The 17,872-nt window shown below is 45.7% G+C and overlaps 1 protein-coding gene across 1 annotated transcript in view; it reads left to right on the forward strand.

The window, feature by feature from the left end:
- The first annotated feature begins 1,454 nt into the window (after nt 1-1,454).
- Nucleotides 1,455-17,872, forward strand: part of PINX1 (PIN2 (TERF1) interacting telomerase inhibitor 1) — a 61,333-nt gene continuing 44,915 nt past the window's right edge. The window contains exons 1-6 of the mRNA XM_059843111.1: nt 1,455-1,514; nt 7,221-7,330; nt 9,109-9,201; nt 9,562-9,640; nt 13,275-13,367; nt 15,844-15,920. Of these exons, the coding sequence (XP_059699094.1) occupies nt 1,496-1,514; nt 7,221-7,330; nt 9,109-9,201; nt 9,562-9,640; nt 13,275-13,367; nt 15,844-15,920 (471 nt within the window). The 5' untranslated portion in view covers nt 1,455-1,495. The remainder of the gene's footprint in view (nt 1,515-7,220; nt 7,331-9,108; nt 9,202-9,561; nt 9,641-13,274; nt 13,368-15,843; nt 15,921-17,872) is intronic.

Raw genomic sequence — 17,872 nt, forward strand, 5'->3', positions numbered from 1 at the left:
AAAACCTTGTAAAAACTGTCTTGCACAGTGTTCCCAAAGCAAACAGGGAACTGTAACATAAATCCAAAGGCACAGAGGCAAGGCAGTGGGAAAAGCTGAGCTGGGGAGCTGCAACCCAGCAGCCATCCAGGTGGGAGTGTGGATGGAGAAAGAGCAGTGGGAAATCTGTCCGGATCCTCTCTGTGAGGAAAGGCTGAGGGAATTTGGCTTGTTCAGCCTGGAGAAGAGAAACTTTGGGGTGTCCTAATCGTGGCCTCCCAGTACCTGAAGGACAGCTGGAGAGGGACTGGGGACAAAGGATGGAGGGACAGGACACAGGGAATGGATTCCCACTGCCAGAAGGCAGGGATAGATGGGATATTGGGAAGAAATTGTTCCCTGTGAGGGTGGTGAGGCCCTGGCCAGGTGCCCAGAGAAGCTGTGGCTGTCCCTGGATCCCTGGAAGTGTCCAAGGCCAGGCTGGAGCAGCCTGGGATGGTGGAAGGTGTCCTTGACCAGCAGCACCCAGAGGGCAAAGAAAGCCAAAGTGATCCAGGGGTGCTCCAGGAAGAGCATTTCCAGCAGGTCAGGGAGTGATCCTGCCCCCCTGCTCAGCCCTGTGAGGCACATCTGGGGAGCTGTGTCCAGCTCTGGGCTCCTCAGGGCAGGAGGGACACGGAGCTCCTGGAGCAGGCCCAGCAACAAGGATGGTGGAGGGACTGGAGCATCTCCCTGGTGAAAAACACCAATCACTTGTTTTTAAAATTTTAAAAGTTTAATAGTAATGAAATGGTTATTAAAATGGCAATATAATTAGAGTAATAAAAATTTGGACAATTTGGATTAGGACAATATGAGACAATAGAAATAAAGAGTTACAGACATCCAGGTACCTTTTTCTGGGCAGCACAAGCCCGAAAAAGGACACACATTAACAGAGGATTGACCCTTAAAAACAACAGCCTGTTGCATATTCATACACCTCATACATGATGCATAAATTCCATTCAAACAAAGGAGTCTGTCTGGTCAGTGTCAGCTTCTTTCTCTTAACCCTGACGGCGTCTTCATGGCTGAGTGAGGCGGGAAGAAGTTCGTTTCTTCTGATGAGGGACCAATAAATTCTTTCTCTGAAAGATTCAGGTGTCCTGTGGCTGCTATCTCGCTGCAAGTCCTTTCTTTAAAAAATATCTAACATAGTTTCTATTTTAACATTATGTTATAACCTAAAAATATATTTAACACACTACTTAAAAAAAACTCGTACAGCACAACTTGCTGACATAACACATATAATATACATTTTAATATTTGCGAAAAGCCAGTCATATAATACTCATTTTTCACAATTAGAATTGTAGCAAATTTGCAAACTTTACTTTCCTTTCTTTATTTTCACTTTAGTGGCTCCCGCGCTCGCCTGGTTTAAAACTTTTTTTAATCAGGCGCTAGTCACGCCGCCCTTTTTATGCGCCGGAGATCACGAAAGTCCCCTGCATGAAGGAAGGCCCCCAAGATGGCGATGCTGGCGGAGCGTGAGTGCCGATCCAGGCGGGAATGAGGCGGGAATGCTGCGGGAGTGGGGACGAGGCGGTGCCCCGGGAGCGGCCTCACACCCTCCCCACAGCCCTGCCTGAGGGCTCCAGGCCGCGCTGCCCCTCCCGATGGGTGCGGGGGAGTCCCAGGGCCGGATGAAGGGGTTCGGGGGGTTCCAGAGTTAAGGCAAGGGCAGTGCAGGGACTGGGAGAGGTGGGATGAGGGGTCCCTCCGCCCAGGAAATGGGATGCTCTGTGTCAGGGGAAGGGGAGTCGTGGGGTGGGGAGACCCCGGGATGGCCGGGAAAAAGGTTCAGGGGCTCTCGATGTTGAAAAATCGGGGAGCTGAGGGTGGGAAAGGCAGGAATGGGGGTTCGGAGGAACCCAGTGTGGAAAAACGGGGAGGGGGGGGGGGGTCTGGGAGCTGGCAGACCCAGGCCGGGGCGGCAAAAGGTGCTCAGGAGGTCCTCGATGTTGGAGACCGAGGGGATTGGGGTCTGGGAAAGGCAGGATGGAAGTGTGGGGGATCCTAGAGCCGAGGAAAAGGGGGGCTGGGAGGCCTGGGCTGAGGCAGAGGAGGCGGTCCAAGGGTCCCTGGGGGTGAGAAATTGAGGGTCTGGGGGCTGGGAAAGGCAGGAAGGGAAACCCAGAGGGTCCCAGGGTTAAGGAGAAGGTGGGACCTGGAGGCTGGGAGGGCTGGGAAGGGATTCCAGGGGGGCATTGGGGCAGAATTAGGGGGTGCAGGGGGGTTCTTTGTGGGGTCTGTGTGTCCCAGGGCAGGAGCAGCGGGAATGTCCCTTGGACACCTTTAGGGACGGCTCATCCTGTCAGTGGCTCGGGGCCATTACTGGACATGTGTTTGAGGGGAGACACCTCCAGCCCGGGGCTGTGGGTGCTGGGGACACCCAGGGGATGCAGCAGGGCCAGGTGTTGGTGCTGGGTTCAGGGCTTGGGTCATTTCTGGGGCACAGCTGAGGCTGAGCTCAGCCTGTGCCAATCTCCAGCTTTTAGGGACCCTCCAGAAGAGGGTTTGGAGGTGGGGAAGGGTCTGGAGGGACCAAATGAGCAGTGACCAAGGGCACTGGGTTTGTTCAGGAGGGCACCAAGGTCAGATGTTGGGGCTGCAGAAAGATGGGGTTGACTGAAGAGTTTAAAATATGATTTATTGCCAAATCAGTCATGGAAGGGTGAGACTGTGAGGTTGTTACATCCAAAGCCATCACATCAGAAACCATTGTAAGTCTAGTTACAATGCCTTTTATAAGGCATTTATTATCCAAATTTCTTATTTCTTATCCAGTCAGCTGCTTCCACAAAGTTCACTAGCATCTTCATAATCAGTTGCTAATCACTGCATTTTACATGATTTACCCCAATTCATCTTTTTCTATCCATAGAAAAATATAAATATCGTATCTGTCATTATAGACATCATAAATATCTATCTATAATTTCTGTCATATAACTACAGAAACTTACTGCTGTATCTTCCACTTTTTATGAGCTCTATAACAAGTTCTCTTGTCAAATTTGAATTTTCTACTATCTTGCTTAGCATATTTGTTCACTTATATGAGGTCTATTTCTGCTTGCTTAATATTTCTCCTTAAACGACAAATCTTTATTCTTATTTTGTGTCTGTTTCAGTACTCCATTCTAAAGCTTCAGGCCTTCTCCAAGGCCTTAAATCCAACTCTGTGTCCATCTTTATCTCTGAGCCTGCGTTTCTCACAGTCAGAGCTCACCAGGGCTGCAGCTTCTCCTGAGGGACAGCTCCAATTTCTGTTCCCTGTGGCAGGGACAGGAGCCAGGAATGGCTGGGGCTGTGTCAGGTTTAGGGTGGAGATCAGGGAAAGGTTCTTCCCCAGAGGGTGCTGGGGCACTGGAACAGCTCCCCAGGGAATGGTGGCATTCCCAAGGTTGCCAGAGCTCCAGGAGAGTTTGGACAATGCTCTCAGGGATGCACAAGGGGGATTATTGAGGTGTCTGTGCAGGGCCAGGAGTTGGACAGGATGATCCTTATGGGTCCCTTCCAGCTCAGGATATTCCATAATTCAGTGAATTTTGTTGAAATTTCCCTGGTATTGGAAACAAAGAGCTTCAGTTTTGCCTCTGAGGGGATTGAGAAGTTGGGCTCCCCATTTCTGACAGGACACCCTTGAACAAGAGCTCAGGGTCTGGTGAATTTCTTTGCTGGGCTACAGGAAATATGGACATTACAAATGACAAATATGGTGTACAGTGGGAAATAAAGATCTGATTTTAGGGAAAGAAATTGCATTTGCACATGGAATTTTAAGGTATTTTTGGTGCAAACTTTGGTGTCATTTTTTCAAAATTTGTTAATTATTTTAATTGGACATACCAATAATGGACTCATTTGGAGTGGAAGGAACCTTGCAGCTCATCCAGTTCCACCCCCTGCCATGGGCAGGGACACCTTCCTCTATCCCAGGCTGCTCCAAGCCCTGTCTGCCCTGGCCTTGGACACTTCCAGGGATCCAGGGGCAGCCACAGCTTCTCTGGGCACCCTGTGCCAGGGCCTGCCCACCCTCACAGGGAACAATTCCTTCCCAATATCCCATGTATCCCTGCCCTCTGGCAGTGGGAAGCCATTCCCTGTGTCCTGTCTCTCCATCCCTTGTCTCCAGTCCCTCTCCAGCTCTCCGGAGCCCCTTTAGGCACTCTCAGGTCTCTCTGGATCCATCCCTTCTCCAGGTGAGCACCCCCAGCTCTCCCAGCCTGGCTCCAGAGCTTTGTCCTTCTTGTGCTCCCAGACCATCTCTGGGCACACAGCAGGGGTTTGGGTGGGAACTTTCAGAAATTATGACTAAAAATATACTCCAGACTTAGAATTCATCTTGGAAAAGGGATTAGTAATGGATCTTTTCCAGATCATAGAATATCTGAGTGAAGGAGTTGAGTTGTCCAGCCCTGGCACAGCTGCCCAGGGCTGGACAATCCCCATCTCTGGAGGTATTTAAAAGCCCTATGGATGTGGCACTTGGGGACATGGGGCAGTGGTGGCCTTGGCAGTGCTGGGAAATGCTTAGACCCGGTGATCTCATGGGTATGTTCCAACCTCTGTGATTCCCTAAAGAAATTAGGATTTTCTCCACTGGATGGTGCTGCTCTCCCAGAGTTCCATCACTGTCTGTGGTATTGTTTTTGAAGCAGCCCAGAAAATTGGTGTTAAATTAGGAGCTGAATCTTGTACCTGGTTTTCTCTACCACTCTAAAGACATCAGTAAACAAATTTACGTTTCTGATAAATTATTGACTAATTAGTGGATTTTGTTATTTCTTTGGAAAGGAGAGATGATTTTGTTATTTCTTTGGAAAGGAGAGATGATTTTATGTTTTCTGTAGATAGCATGGAGCTGTTCCTGGCTATCTTAAATACTTCTCTAAAGATAAAAGCAAGTTTGTTTGGGGTTTTTTCACCTTATTTAAAAATCAGAGTATGTTAACCTGGCAGAAACATGAGGATTAATCCCACAGTGTAGCTTTGAAGGCTGCAATGCTTAGATTAAAAGTGCTGGGAAAGTAAATGTCTCTTAATTTCAAGAAATACTTGTGTTTGATGCCCTTGTGCTTTGTTACCAACAACTTCCTGGGAGCAGAACATCTCAGGGGCTTCTCCACAGGGAGAGATATTCAGGAAAAACCAGAGAAATTCGCTTTTAAAGCTGTGATTGAAAAGAAGAGCAGCTGCTCAGCTGGGGAATGTAAGATCTGCTGGAACCCTTGAACCAGAATCACCGAGCTTGGAAAAGATCTCCAAGCATTCCCCAGCACTGCCAGGGCCACCACTGAGCCGTGTCCCCAAGTGCCACATCCACAGGGCTTTGAAGTCCCTCCAAGGATGGGGACTCCACCACTGCCCTGGGGAGCTGTTCCAATGTCTGATCACCTTTTTCAAGAAGAATTTTTTTCCCTCATGTTCAATGTAAACCTCCCCTGGCATAACTTGAGGCCATTTCCTCTCCTCCTGTCCCTTTTCCCTGGGAGCAGAGCCTGATCCCCCCTGGCTATCCCCTCCTGTCAGGGAGTTGTGCAGAGCCAGAAGGTCCCTCCTGAGCCTCCTTTTCTCAGGCTGAGCCCTGTGGTTCTCCATGGGGCAGCAGGGAATCCCAGTTTATTTGGAGGTTTAAAATCACAGACCACAGTGCTGGTTCCCCATCTTTTCTTGCCACCACAGGCTGGCCTGGGAGGAGTTGGTGCTCTCAAGGTTTCTTGGTGGGAATAATCACAAAATCCCAGGATCCTCAAAAAATAAATCCAGATCAACTGAACAGCAGGAAAAAAAAGATCTGTAAATTTAAACTATGACATTTATTCAGTCACAGAACCCCAGGATGGTTTGGGGTGGAAGGGACCTTAAAGCCCATCCCATTCCACCCCCTGCCATGGGCAGGGACACTTCCCACCATCCCAGGCTGCTCCAAACCCATCCAGCCTGGACGTGGGCACTTGCAGGGATCCAGGGTCAGCCATAGCCCCTGAGGTTAATAAGTGGTTTCCTGTAGAGAAGTGAACCAGGCAAAGGTTGGATTCCCCTCACAGCCCTCGGGCCTTTAACCCAGTTAAAAACTGTTTATGGACTGTTTGGAGCTTCAAAGTTTCGGAAGTGGGATAAAAAAAGCCCCCACCTTGAATTCTGACAGTCTTAGTTCCTTAAAAACGAAACAAAACTGGGCAAAAAATGAGTCAAACATCCCTGTAATATTCAGTCCCTCTGGCCCAAATCCCAAATCTTGTCTTTTAGGGAACGATGACTTCCTGATTGCATTGAAAACACCTCATTGGATTTGGCTTCTCCCTGCCTTGTGTGGCCTTGGGTTAACCGGTCATTTTTGATCCAGCATTTCCCATGGTGTTTAATGAAGTTTGTGATCTTCCTGTCTCCCATTCTTTGTTTGTCTTGTTTATTTAGGTTCTCTTCCTGCCTGGGCTTAGGTGCACACTTCAAGTGACTGGTTAACTGGGCTGGCTGCTCTTCCTTGATTTCAAGGAAGCTGTTCCTGGTGGGAAAAGCAACATGTGGGTCTGGGAATCTGTAATTTCTTTAGGAATCCACATAGGACAAAGGAGCCTTGATTCTTCCTTGGATCACTTAGCTCCTGCAATAATTTCTGGCAGCTTTTCAGTTTCCCCATAAACCATTTTTGAGAAGTCCAAAAGCTGAAATCCCATGGGTTTCTGTTCTGTCATTCCCTTTCTCTGAGCACTTATATTGGATTTTTCATTTGGCTTTTGTTAGGAAGCCAGATATTAAAATTTCTGGGTTCTGGTTAAAGGGAAGCCTGGAGAATTGATTTTGTCCAGCACTGGGAAAGCAGCATCATAATCTTCTCCTATGTAGACTCCATGCTGAAGCCAGATGTAAAACAAAATTGGAATAAATATGGAATTCACACCTAAATGGTAATCCTTAAAGCCTCCCTGAACTGCATCCTGAGGGACAGCAACTTCCACAGCAATCCTCCTTTGGCATCTTCCCATTAATAATTAATATTTTCACTGGGCTTTTATTGTTGTTGAGTTTTTTCATTTAGTAAAATTAACCCCTAAAATATATTGAGTCTGGCATAAGTTCTGGATGGTTTTTTTTTGCAATGAAGAGCTTTGGTTGGACTGATTCAATACCAAGAACTCTCTGGGAATGCCAGTAGAGCCTGTTTGAATTTTCCTTTCCTGCTGCAGCCCGGAGAAAGCAGAAGTGGTCCGTGGATCCACGGAACAGCGCTTGGAGCAACGATGATTCCAAATTTGGCCAGAAGATGCTGGAAAAGATGGGCTGGTCCAAAGGAAAGGTAGGATCTGAAGGAGAACAGTGTAGCTGAAGGGTCTTAAACTGCCAGGGGACAGTTTTGATTTATTCTCTTAAGTGCACAGGGAATTTGAGCAGTGATAGATTTCTACACTTTGTTACAAAGTCTTGTTTGTGCCTCTCCTGCTTTCCAGTTTCTCTCCATTTTTTGACAATCTGAATTCCCAAGTGAGAGCAGGAGCTGGAACATTTAATCATGTTAAAGTTTTTAAGCTGCCTTTAAACCCTCAATTCTCTCCCTGGTTTTGATACTCTTTAAAGCAACTCCAGGACCTGCTTTAGTCTTTCACCTGGTTTTAAGATTTTTTTCTGATCTGTTCCTTGAACCCCCAAAATGCAGTGAGCTGTGTCCCTTCCAAGCTCCAACCAGGACCTGTGGGTGAGGGGACTGGTTTCTGGCACAAATGAAAACCTCCAGGTCATCACAGACACCTGCAAACTGCAGGTTTAATTCTACAGAGGTGCCTCAGCAAAGCTGAGATTTGGGGCTGCACATCGGGGTGTTTAGTGACAAGAATCTCCACAAAACCCCCACTACCTTTAATTATTCTTCTAGATTTCCTCTTCCAGACTTTCCTTAAAAGGCATAAAATTAGGATCATTCTCAATTTAGTGAATGCCTTAAAGCCTGTTTTTGGATTTAAACTGTTGCCTCAGTTGTCTCCCAACATTTCCCACTCGAGATAGTGGATCTTCCTGGCCAACAGTTGTACAAGAAAGATTAATGTCTCCATTCCATTACAAACTTGGACAAATGGAACTTTCCTTTGATCAAATTAAGGGGCAAAAGCCCATCTGAGCAGTGAAATTAGGCTGCTTAATGCCAGTCCTGTAAGTGGTTGTGCTGGAATTGGCTCAGGGAAGAATGTGTGGCCAAATGTCCTGTTTGCTTCCATACTTATTGGTCAGCAGAAGTTTCAAGGCAAATTTTCCACTCCATTGACCAAATAAACTCTTTCTTTGTAACAACTACAGCCTTTTCCAGATAGGCCTTGTCCCTTCAAATCTTCCATATTCCAGGATGTGTCTGCAGGGCTTCTCTTCACTGCAGCACCATAAAAATGTTTATTAATTCTAACACTTTTGTCTGATGATTTGTGACAGGTGAGGCAAAAAGCAGGTCAATACCAGGAACAAAGTTTTAAATCCAAAGTTTTGCCTTTTAATTTTTTAGCCTTGCCCATACAGTTGAGAAAGATAACCCTGGACCTGAATATTGCTGCGTATTAAACAACCCCAAAGTTGTTTGCAGCAATATTTTCATCCACTTATGAGGTGGAAGGAGATGTGAATGCCCTTCTGGCTCCAGTCTGCTTCTCCCCTGCCCCTCCCTGCTCTCCTTCTATAAAAATTTGGTTTGGATTGTGTGTTCTGTGTGGATTTGCCTCATTCCCATTACCCTTCCCAGTGACAGAGCCATTTTTGGGGTGAGGCACGTTCTTCTTATGTAGAGTCTTGTTTGAAAACTGTAAACAATTTGGGCTTGCTTAGGAATGTCAGGTGGCTTCCTGATTAATCACCCAGCTACTTAATGTTGTTGCTATTTTAGTGTTTATAATGCTTTGCTGGAGGCTTAAGTAGTAAATTTAAAAAACTTTGTGTGTTGTGTGGTAATGCCTGTGAATGAATTCAGCTACAAGCAGGCAAATTAACAGGAAGTTGTTATTTTTTTGCTGTATTTCCTTGTGAACTCTCTCACAGTCCAAAAGCTCTAATTGCTGCTGTGAAATCCTTACTTTTTTACCCTCAAATCCTCCTTAGGGTCTCGGGGCTCAGGAGCAAGGAAATCCAGAACACATCAGGGTTAAGGTGAAAAACGATGTGCTGGGATTAGGAGCTACCGTCAATCACGAGGTGAGCACTGGACCCAGGGCAGGGAATGGATTCCATTTCAGCAAAAGCACGATTATTTGAATGGAATATTAGTGAAAACTGTAGTCACAGCTGCTGGTGGCATGTACCAAACAGGATTGTTTAGGATTTCCAAGACAACCCTTTTCATTTCATGTCACTTTGGGGTGACTGTAGGAGCTGTGGTTGTTGTTACCACCTGTGGGGTCCCTCCCACCAACAAGGATTGGATATATAATCCAATTCATTTACTTGGATATATAATCCAATTCATTTGCTTCTGAGAGTCTTAATATCTGTTTTGTAAAACTTGTGTTAGTTCTGAAGATTTCTGCCTTGTGTTCATGTGGGTGATATTTACAGGACAACTGGATTGCTCATCAGGATGACTTCAACCAGCTTCTGGCTGAGCTGAATAACTGCCATGGACAGGGTGAAACAGGTAGGTTCATGCTTGGCTCAGTCAGATGCTGGAAGCTCAGCAGAATTTCCATTCTGTGTCTTAAAAAAGTTCCTGAGGCCCAGTTTGTGATGCAAATAATATTCTGGATAAGGTTGAGAACTCCTTCCCCAAAATCACTGGGAGCCAAAGGATGTGTTGCCATCCGTGAGCATGGATTTCTGGATCTCAGTGGATCAGTTTTGCTCTCAGCACTCAAAGAAAGGCTTTTTCTTGAGAAAGAAAACATCAATGTTTAACCTGTTTATTTCATCCAGGATCACAATATTTGGGACACTTTCCCTGGGTTGTACGTAGAGGAACATTTCCTTCTTTATAAAGCACCCAGATTCTGTCTGAAGGCTCACAATCACTCGGCACTGCAATGCTTTGCCTTCCTTTTGCTGATGAACTGTCACACTTGGCTTCCATGCTCCAGTAGCTTCTTAAATGCCTCCTTTTCTTGTCCGTGGAGGGCTGCTCTGTGGCTTTTGCCTCAGAGTTCTACATCTCTGCTTTGAGTGTGGCATAAAGTGATTTTTGTAGCTCTGGTGTTAAGCACACAAGTGGGGAAACTTTCCCAAAAGGGCTATTTTTAAAGTCTTCTGTTTTTGAAAAGCTTCTTACAAACTGACCTTGCTTTGTGAAAATGAAGTTAGGAAGTTGTGGTGGGTGTGAGCTTAGGGAAAGGATTGGTTTATCAAGTGATTTATCATCTCTCCTTTAGTTAAATGCAGTTTAAACTGTGGTTTTGTATCTGAACACCTCTCTGGAGTATTGTTAAACCAAGGGCTCCTGTTTGGACACAGCTTGTCCTTGTGCTGCTTGGGCAGAATTGCCAGATTAGTGAATTTAGCAACTCTTCATTCATTCCTTTTTAACCTTTGAGCACTGAGTTTTCTAGGAGAGAAAATGTAGAAAGAAGAGGAAGAAAACCAGTTAGCAAGGAAGTTTTCTAATCCTGGAGTAATAGGATTAAAATTTTGAGCCTGATGCCTCAAAACACCTTCTTTAACTTGCTGTGCAAGCTGTCCTTGTGAAATCATGAGGCCACCCAGGACTCAGTGCTGTCACTCAGCTCCTGGAGAGGTAGGAGAGCATTTCGTGGGGAAATTCCACAAGTTCCTGTCTCCCTGGAGAACTAAATCCTGCCCAAGTTGCAACTTGAGCCCTGGGAAGATCAGGGAGGTGTAACTGGTGGGAAACCTGCAGATGAGCAGAGAGCCAAAATGACTTGCCCAGGGCCACGGTGAGTCAGCAGAGGCAGGTTCAGGGAGCAAGCCTTGGCCCTAAGCTCTGCTCTCTTCCCTGGGTCACCTCATGCAAAGTGACCCTTGAGAACTCTTATTTCTCCCTGTTTCACTCAGTTCTTTTGGTCCTTTTAGGAGGTGGGACGATTTTTCAATGACCGAGAACAAATTTGGGTGCACCTTGGAAATTCCAGGTCAGAGTCACATTTGGTGACTTACGGAAAGGCATCGCTCTGAAACTTGTTTTTTTGGCAATTGTTGAAGCTGGCAAAGCTCATCCAGGAAAAGACTCTGCCTGCAGCTGTGCTGCAGGAGCAAATGTAACATTATTGGCCACCCTCCAGTTTCAAACTGCATTAAAAGTCAGCTGAAAAACTTCATTGTTCTTAAAGAACCGGTGCAGTTGCCAGAGCTGGATTGCAATTAGAGGTTGGAAAGGAAGGGCCCTGTGGGGGTTGATGCCAACATTCAGATACCCTCAGTGTCTGTAGCTTTAGCTGTCTTTTCCTTTTTTATTTTTCCTAGCAGGGCACTGAGTGAGGGCAGGTTTAGATTAGTTTAAATATTAGAAAGAAATTCATCTGCTGGTGGTGAGGCCCTGGCACAGGTTGCCCAGAGAAGCTGTGGATCCCTGGAAGTGTCAAAGGCCAGGCTGGACAGAGCTTGGAGCAACCTGGGATAGTGGAAGGGAGTTGGGACTCCATGGTCTTTTCCCACCCAAACCATTCTATAATTCCTGGCTCTTTTGCTGGGATCCTCAGTGATGGTGACTGTCTCTTTTCCATGGATAAAAAGTGGGAACAACACCCTGCAGTGCTTTGGCACGTCCACCTTGATCACATTTGTTGCAGAAATGCCACTTTGGTGGCTTTATTGCCCTGACTAAATTGCTTTAAAAAGCACATTAATACTCCTGCAGTGAAGACACAGGGATGTATTTCCCTGCCCACTGCAAGTGCCAGCATGTTCTGTAGTGAAATTCCTCCCTGCAGGCACGAGGCGGTGCTGCTGCCCCTTTCCCTGTAGGAATAATGTGGAGGAGGAAGGCTCTGTGGAAACCTTTTGCTGTGTAATGCTCCTTTTGCTACCAGGAGATTGGAAACCAGGCTCAAAGTGCTGCATGGCTGTCAGGATATTTTAGTTGTGATCCTTGCTTTTCCCACAGACCCTTTTTATTGAGGTTTTTTTTGTTAAAAACTGGATTTGCTGGTTCTTTCTCTTCCCATTAGTGTGGGAGTAGGAGAGTGGATTTCACCCTATTGGCCCTCAGCTCTCCTACTGCAGGCTGGGGATTTCAGTTTTAGCTCATTTAGGGATTCATCAGGTGGCACAGCCTTTTAAACAGGGAAGTGCTGGAGTTCCAGTGTCAGAAAAGCTTGGGCACCAGAGCTTTCCAGGGTGGGATCATAAGAAAAATGTGACTCAGCTTGGCCCTCAGGGTATGGGTTGTTTTCCCTACCCATCCCACAGGCAGGGAAAAAACACCTCACCCTAGTAACCTTCTGTGGAGTTACAGAGCAGAGACTCCTGTGGTGCCTCTTTTCAGGACTAGTAAGGCAGTAATTAACTGTACAGCAGGTTAGTTCTCTCTTTCTGGCAATGTTTTGTAAATTAACAGCTTCTGTGGCTGCAAAGAGAATGTTGGTACCCCCAAAATAACCTGCTACAGCAGAGGAATGTGATCTCAGTGCTGTTAAATAGTGAGCTTAATCCTTCACGTAGCCTTAACCTGCTCACAGTCTCCCAAAGTACTGCTGAGTGACTCTGGGACTGAGCCAGCCCCAGAAACCATTCCCAGAGGATAGTTTAGATGCAGTCCCTCTTCTGGAAGCCTGGAAAATGAGATAATAGGGATGTGGCAATTTGTTCTAGCTGGCCTTAGGGACAGAAAGGCTTTGTCACCATTCAGTTTCCTTACACAGATGTATCAGCTTATGTCCAAATAAAGGTATTTTGTGTAGGGTTAGAAATGAAAATCCTGTTTGGCGGGGGGGGGACCCTTTTCCTTTCTGCTCAATCAATATTTTATTTCCTATGATTTCTTGCATCTTTCTCAGACTGTGGTGCTGGAGATACTCTATGAAAAACAGCACTATTATTGTTCTTTTGCCACAGAGATGGATTTGCCTTTGATCTGGCGTACCTGTATCTGCCTTTTCAAATTACATTGGATTGGAAATGGGAAAGAAAGGGGATGGGGGGGAAAAAAAAATCAAGCATTGACATATTTCTGATAAAACTTAGAGTGCTTTCTTCAGTAATACTTTATGATACGTTGTTGATTGGATTTTGGGAGAGAAGGTTAATTACACTGATGTTTGAATTTAGTGCTTAAGTGCCTCTAACAGAACTGGACTCCCTTTGCCTGGGTTTTTTTTTTTTTTTAGAGTCCTCAGTGAAAAAGCAGAAAAAGACATTCAGCCTAGAAGAAAAATCCAAATCTTCCAAGAAACGTGTCCATTATATGAAGTTTGCCAAAGGTGAGAGGAGTTTTGTTGTTTCATAAGCCCTGGCCAAGATTAGAACAAACCCTGCTCAAGGTGATCTGTTGCCTTGTGGAGTCTAAATTTGGCAAGTAAAACCTGGTTTTAGAAACACCCCCTGCAGCTACTTGCTTAAAGCTCTAATGTTGGTGTTCCTCTTTATTTTTGGCAATTTTGGGTGGCCTTAGGCTGCTGATGTTGGGAATAAAACAATTCCCTAGTGAAGGAACTGAATAAAGGAGCAGCAAATATTCCAAGTGGGCAGGGATGGGAGCAGAAGGTGAAGGTGAGATGGGAGTGACTCGGGCATCTGTGTGGCACTAACCCCTGCAATCCCCAGTAACCCCTGCTCAGAGATCATGTGGATGAGATCAGGGATCAGATTAAACCTGCATGAAGGAAGAGGAAAGCCCTCTTACACCGACCAGGTACTTTATGGGATAAATTAGGGCAGCCAGAAAAACTGTCAAGAATTTGTAGAGTTTAGTAATTTCTTTCTTTCTTAGAGTGATGACATTATTTCAGTCAGCCCAGGTCCTGGCCCTTGACAGTTGTGCAGTCCTTTCCCTTTTGTTCTGTTCCCCTTTCACACGGTGTGTGCCCATTTCAGGGCATAGGGATAGGATCAGTTTCTACTAATGGCTGATTTATTAAACTGAAAGCTCTGTGTAATGTTTTCTGACAGCAAATGCCTCTGCTAAAACAGAGCTAATTGATGCCTGAATGGAGGCCAGATTTTCATATCAGGGTTTGGGATTTTTGGTGAAGTAATTCGACCTTGAAGTCCAAGCTGTTAACATGAGCCTACCACTTTATGACATTAAACAATTAAATTGGTTCAGGGCTTGCAAGTACAGAGGCTGTGGCCTGTTTGAGCAAAGAGGATTTATTTTGATTTGGATTTAACCTTTTACTAAATATAGAGGAAAAAAAGAAGTGTCTTTTGAGCATATAAAATACAGCTCAAGGCTTTCATATTCACAATATCCCCGATTTGTTTGGTCACATTTCCACAAGGCAGCCCTTCATTTGCTTGTACCCTCTGTGGCCTGACACAGGGAAATTGTCCTTTTTCAGGGAAAGAGGAAAAGTTATTTGAGAAAGGCTTGTGTTGTCGTGGCCCTTGTTGTTGAGTCCAGTCCTGCTTCCTTTCAGACTAAACAAGACAAGCTCACACAAAAGCGGGAGAAGGGAACAGCGACGGCACCAAACGCGGCTTCCGCTCCCGGGGCTGGTTTGGAGCCTCTCTGCTGGAGGAACAGCCACCCCTGGATCTGGGAAATACACCCCAAACTCAGACTAAATCAGCTGCTTTTCTAGTAGCTGCTCCCCTGTGATGCTGCAGGAGGTTGGGGCTGTCAGCTGAGTTGGTTTTCTGTTAGAGAAAAAATGGGGGATGCGTTCAGGAGGAGGCACGGAAGGGAAGTGTAGCCTGAAAACAGGAGCAGGAGGATTTTAGGTGTCACATTCCAAGCCTTGGCCAAGAGAAAGCTGAGAACAACCCCAGTCTCTTCCCGCTTGCTTGGACAAGGCCATTTTGAGGTGGTGCAGTTAGGCAGCAGGAAGCTGGGGCACACTTGCTCCTCTAGGCTGATGTGTCTTTTTACCCTCCAGGGACACTTAAGGATCCGAGGAAAAAGAAGATTTGGGGATTTTTTTTCTCTTTGGGTTTTTTTTTGGCCATTACAAGATTCATTTTGAGGTCACTGATTTTCAAGTGATTGAGACCCCAGCAGAGTCTTAACAAGTTGACCTATCTGGGTTAATTTTGTTTCTTTAACTTTTGCTGACCTTTTCCAAAAGAATTTTTTGACAGAGTCAGTGGACAACTCAACAACTCCTGCACTGTGGAACTGGCTAAACCTTTGCCTATATCTCTCAACACATCACACTCTCCTGCTTCCCTCTCCTTGCTCCATGTCTGATATCCAGCTCACCACACAACAATCAGACGGCAATAATGGCCCTCCTGGAAATCTTTGCTTCACCCTTGAAATGGTTTTGAGTTGGAATAACCCAGTGTTTGGCAGAGGTGGAGGTTTTGCTTTTCAGGAGCAACATCAGAAATCAGAGAAAAGTCCCCACTGAGTAAAAATGGATTTTTTTTTTTTTCATTGTGTGGAGGAGCTGTAACTCCTTAATTCTGTCAGAAATGGGGAATCCTCATGAGAATCCAAAGATCCCAGTGCATACACACATTTCCTCTTGCGTGGCTTCATTTAGTGGCCTTAGCATAGAACCACAGCATGGTTTGGCTTTGAAGGGACCTTACAGTTCATCTAATTCCACCCTCCTGCCATGACAGGGACACTTTCTGCTATCCCAGGTTACTCCAAGCCCCATCCTACCTGGACTTCCTGAGTTTTGTTTGTGTCCAAGAGCAATTCCTCTCTGTCTGTGGGTCACACTGTTACCAAAATGCATCATCAGATGTGAAAGTTTTGGGGCTTTTCCCTCTCTTTACCCCTTCCAGGTAAGGATCTCTCGTCACGCACTGAACAGGACCTGTCCTGCATTTTTGGGAGAAGGCAGAAGAGTGCCAAGACCCAGGTAAACAAGAATCTTCTCCTTTCTCTTATTTCCTTGTTTATTATCCCTTATAACAAAATGTCCAAATGCCTTCTGCCAATTTGTTTTTTCTACTTGAAGTGCTGTTCTTGAATTCTGAGGAAATAAGAGTAAATTTAATCCCTGTTTTTTGTGGATTATCATGATGTAACTTCTTTGGAGAGAGGGAACTCCAGTATTTTAATTTTTTGGTAGGAAATGTACATCACAAAGAAGAATTTTACTCGACCTGAATTGGACTTGATGCTTTCAGAGGTCTTTTCCAACCTAAATGATTCTGTAAAAGATCCATGAATACCCAAAATAAAATTGGACATTTAGTAGCAACTGGGAAATCTCCACAAACTGCCCTTGTTTTCACAAAAATTGGGAAAGGCTGAGCAGCTGCAAAAGATTCAGAGGTGGCCTGAACAGCGATAAATATTTGATGAGAAGACCTTTCCCCTGACTTTGGGTAATGAGATCCAGGTTTGGACCAGGTTTTTATTTTATTTACGTGTTCATTAGCATTTTCACTTGAAGAACACAGACCAGCTCAATCAGTGGATAAAATAACTGTGACATGACCAACATATCCCAAAAAATGCTTTGGAAAAAATAACATCTGGAAAAGCACAAATTAATATATTGCAGGAATTGCCCAGTTGGTTCCAAGTTCTTGGAAATCTCTGGTTTTAAGAGGAAGATGGGACTTGAAATGGAGTGGAAATTTCTGGAATATGGTGCCGTGTGTGACACCTTGCTCCTTGTGCTCTTGGAAGTTGTTGTGGAACTTCACTGCAGGTCACTGGGAGCTGAAATAAGGATTTGGGAACTTGTCTGTGAGAGCTGTTGGGGCTCTCATATCCTGTGGGTAAACTTGTCCCAGGGAGCCCTGTTGGTTCTGATCACATAAATATACCCTGGATCTTCTCCTTGGCTCCCTTGCTGTCAGATCAATGGGAAGCAGGACAAACTGGAATTTAAAGCAGCTCAGCACTGCTGGGGTTGAGGGAGCAGATTTTGCCCATTCATGAGTTGTCTCAAGTAGTTGGTATTGTTTTCTGTCTATATTCTACATCTTTTGAAATTCAGAGTTGGAAGGTTGCTTCTTCTGGGAATTTTTCCTGCAGATCATTTGCTCTTTTGTGGATAAACACTGCAAATCACATGGATTTTATGAAGGGTGTCTAAGTTTGTGCATGTTTTTGCCAATCCCTTGACAGATGCAGTGGTTGGCTGATGGCTGCTGTGCAGATTTCCTGAAATGGTTCAACATTCTGGCAGAAAAGTCACAGACTGTTCCCTCCTAAGCACCCAAATTTCCTCATGCAAATCCAGGCAGGAGGGCACAGAATTTGGAGCTGCATTGTTGTCTTCTGGCTGCTGCTGAGCAGCCACAGGGGGAGGAAGCCAGAGGCAGCACAATTGCTTCCCCCAGCTCCCCCTTCTCCTTCTCTTCATGGATCAGAGATCTGTGGAGTTTGCACAGAACAGAAGTGCATTGCTCAGGCCCTCCAGCTCTGAGCAGTTTCATTGCACTGCACCCATGAACTCTTATGATCCCTTTCCATCAAGTTCTGGAGCCTGGTCCTTAAGGTGGCACAAAGAGAAGTGCCCTGTGAGGCTTTGCAGGAATTCTCTGTGTTTGCCTTCTGGTTTGAAATCCCTGAGCTCTACTGTGGCACAGAGCTCCCTGCAGGAGCAGGAAGATGCTGCCATTCTCCTCTAAATGAGTTGTTCCTACATGGAGATGAGATAGGAAGGGCCCTGGTGCCTAGCAGAGCCCTGGGTTTTCCTGCAGGTTGCAGTAGGCTCCAGTTCCCTTCAAATTTCAGCTCCTACAACCCTGGGCTGCTTTCCCTTGGGACAGGATAAGGACTTCCATACTTCCAGAGGAGCCAGAGCTGCTCCTATCCATGAATCTGATTGCAGGTTCCCAGCTGTGGCTGCAA

This window comes from Haemorhous mexicanus, chromosome 3 (assembly GCF_027477595.1).
Source record: "Haemorhous mexicanus isolate bHaeMex1 chromosome 3, bHaeMex1.pri, whole genome shotgun sequence".
NCBI lineage: Eukaryota > Metazoa > Chordata > Aves > Passeriformes > Fringillidae > Haemorhous > Haemorhous mexicanus.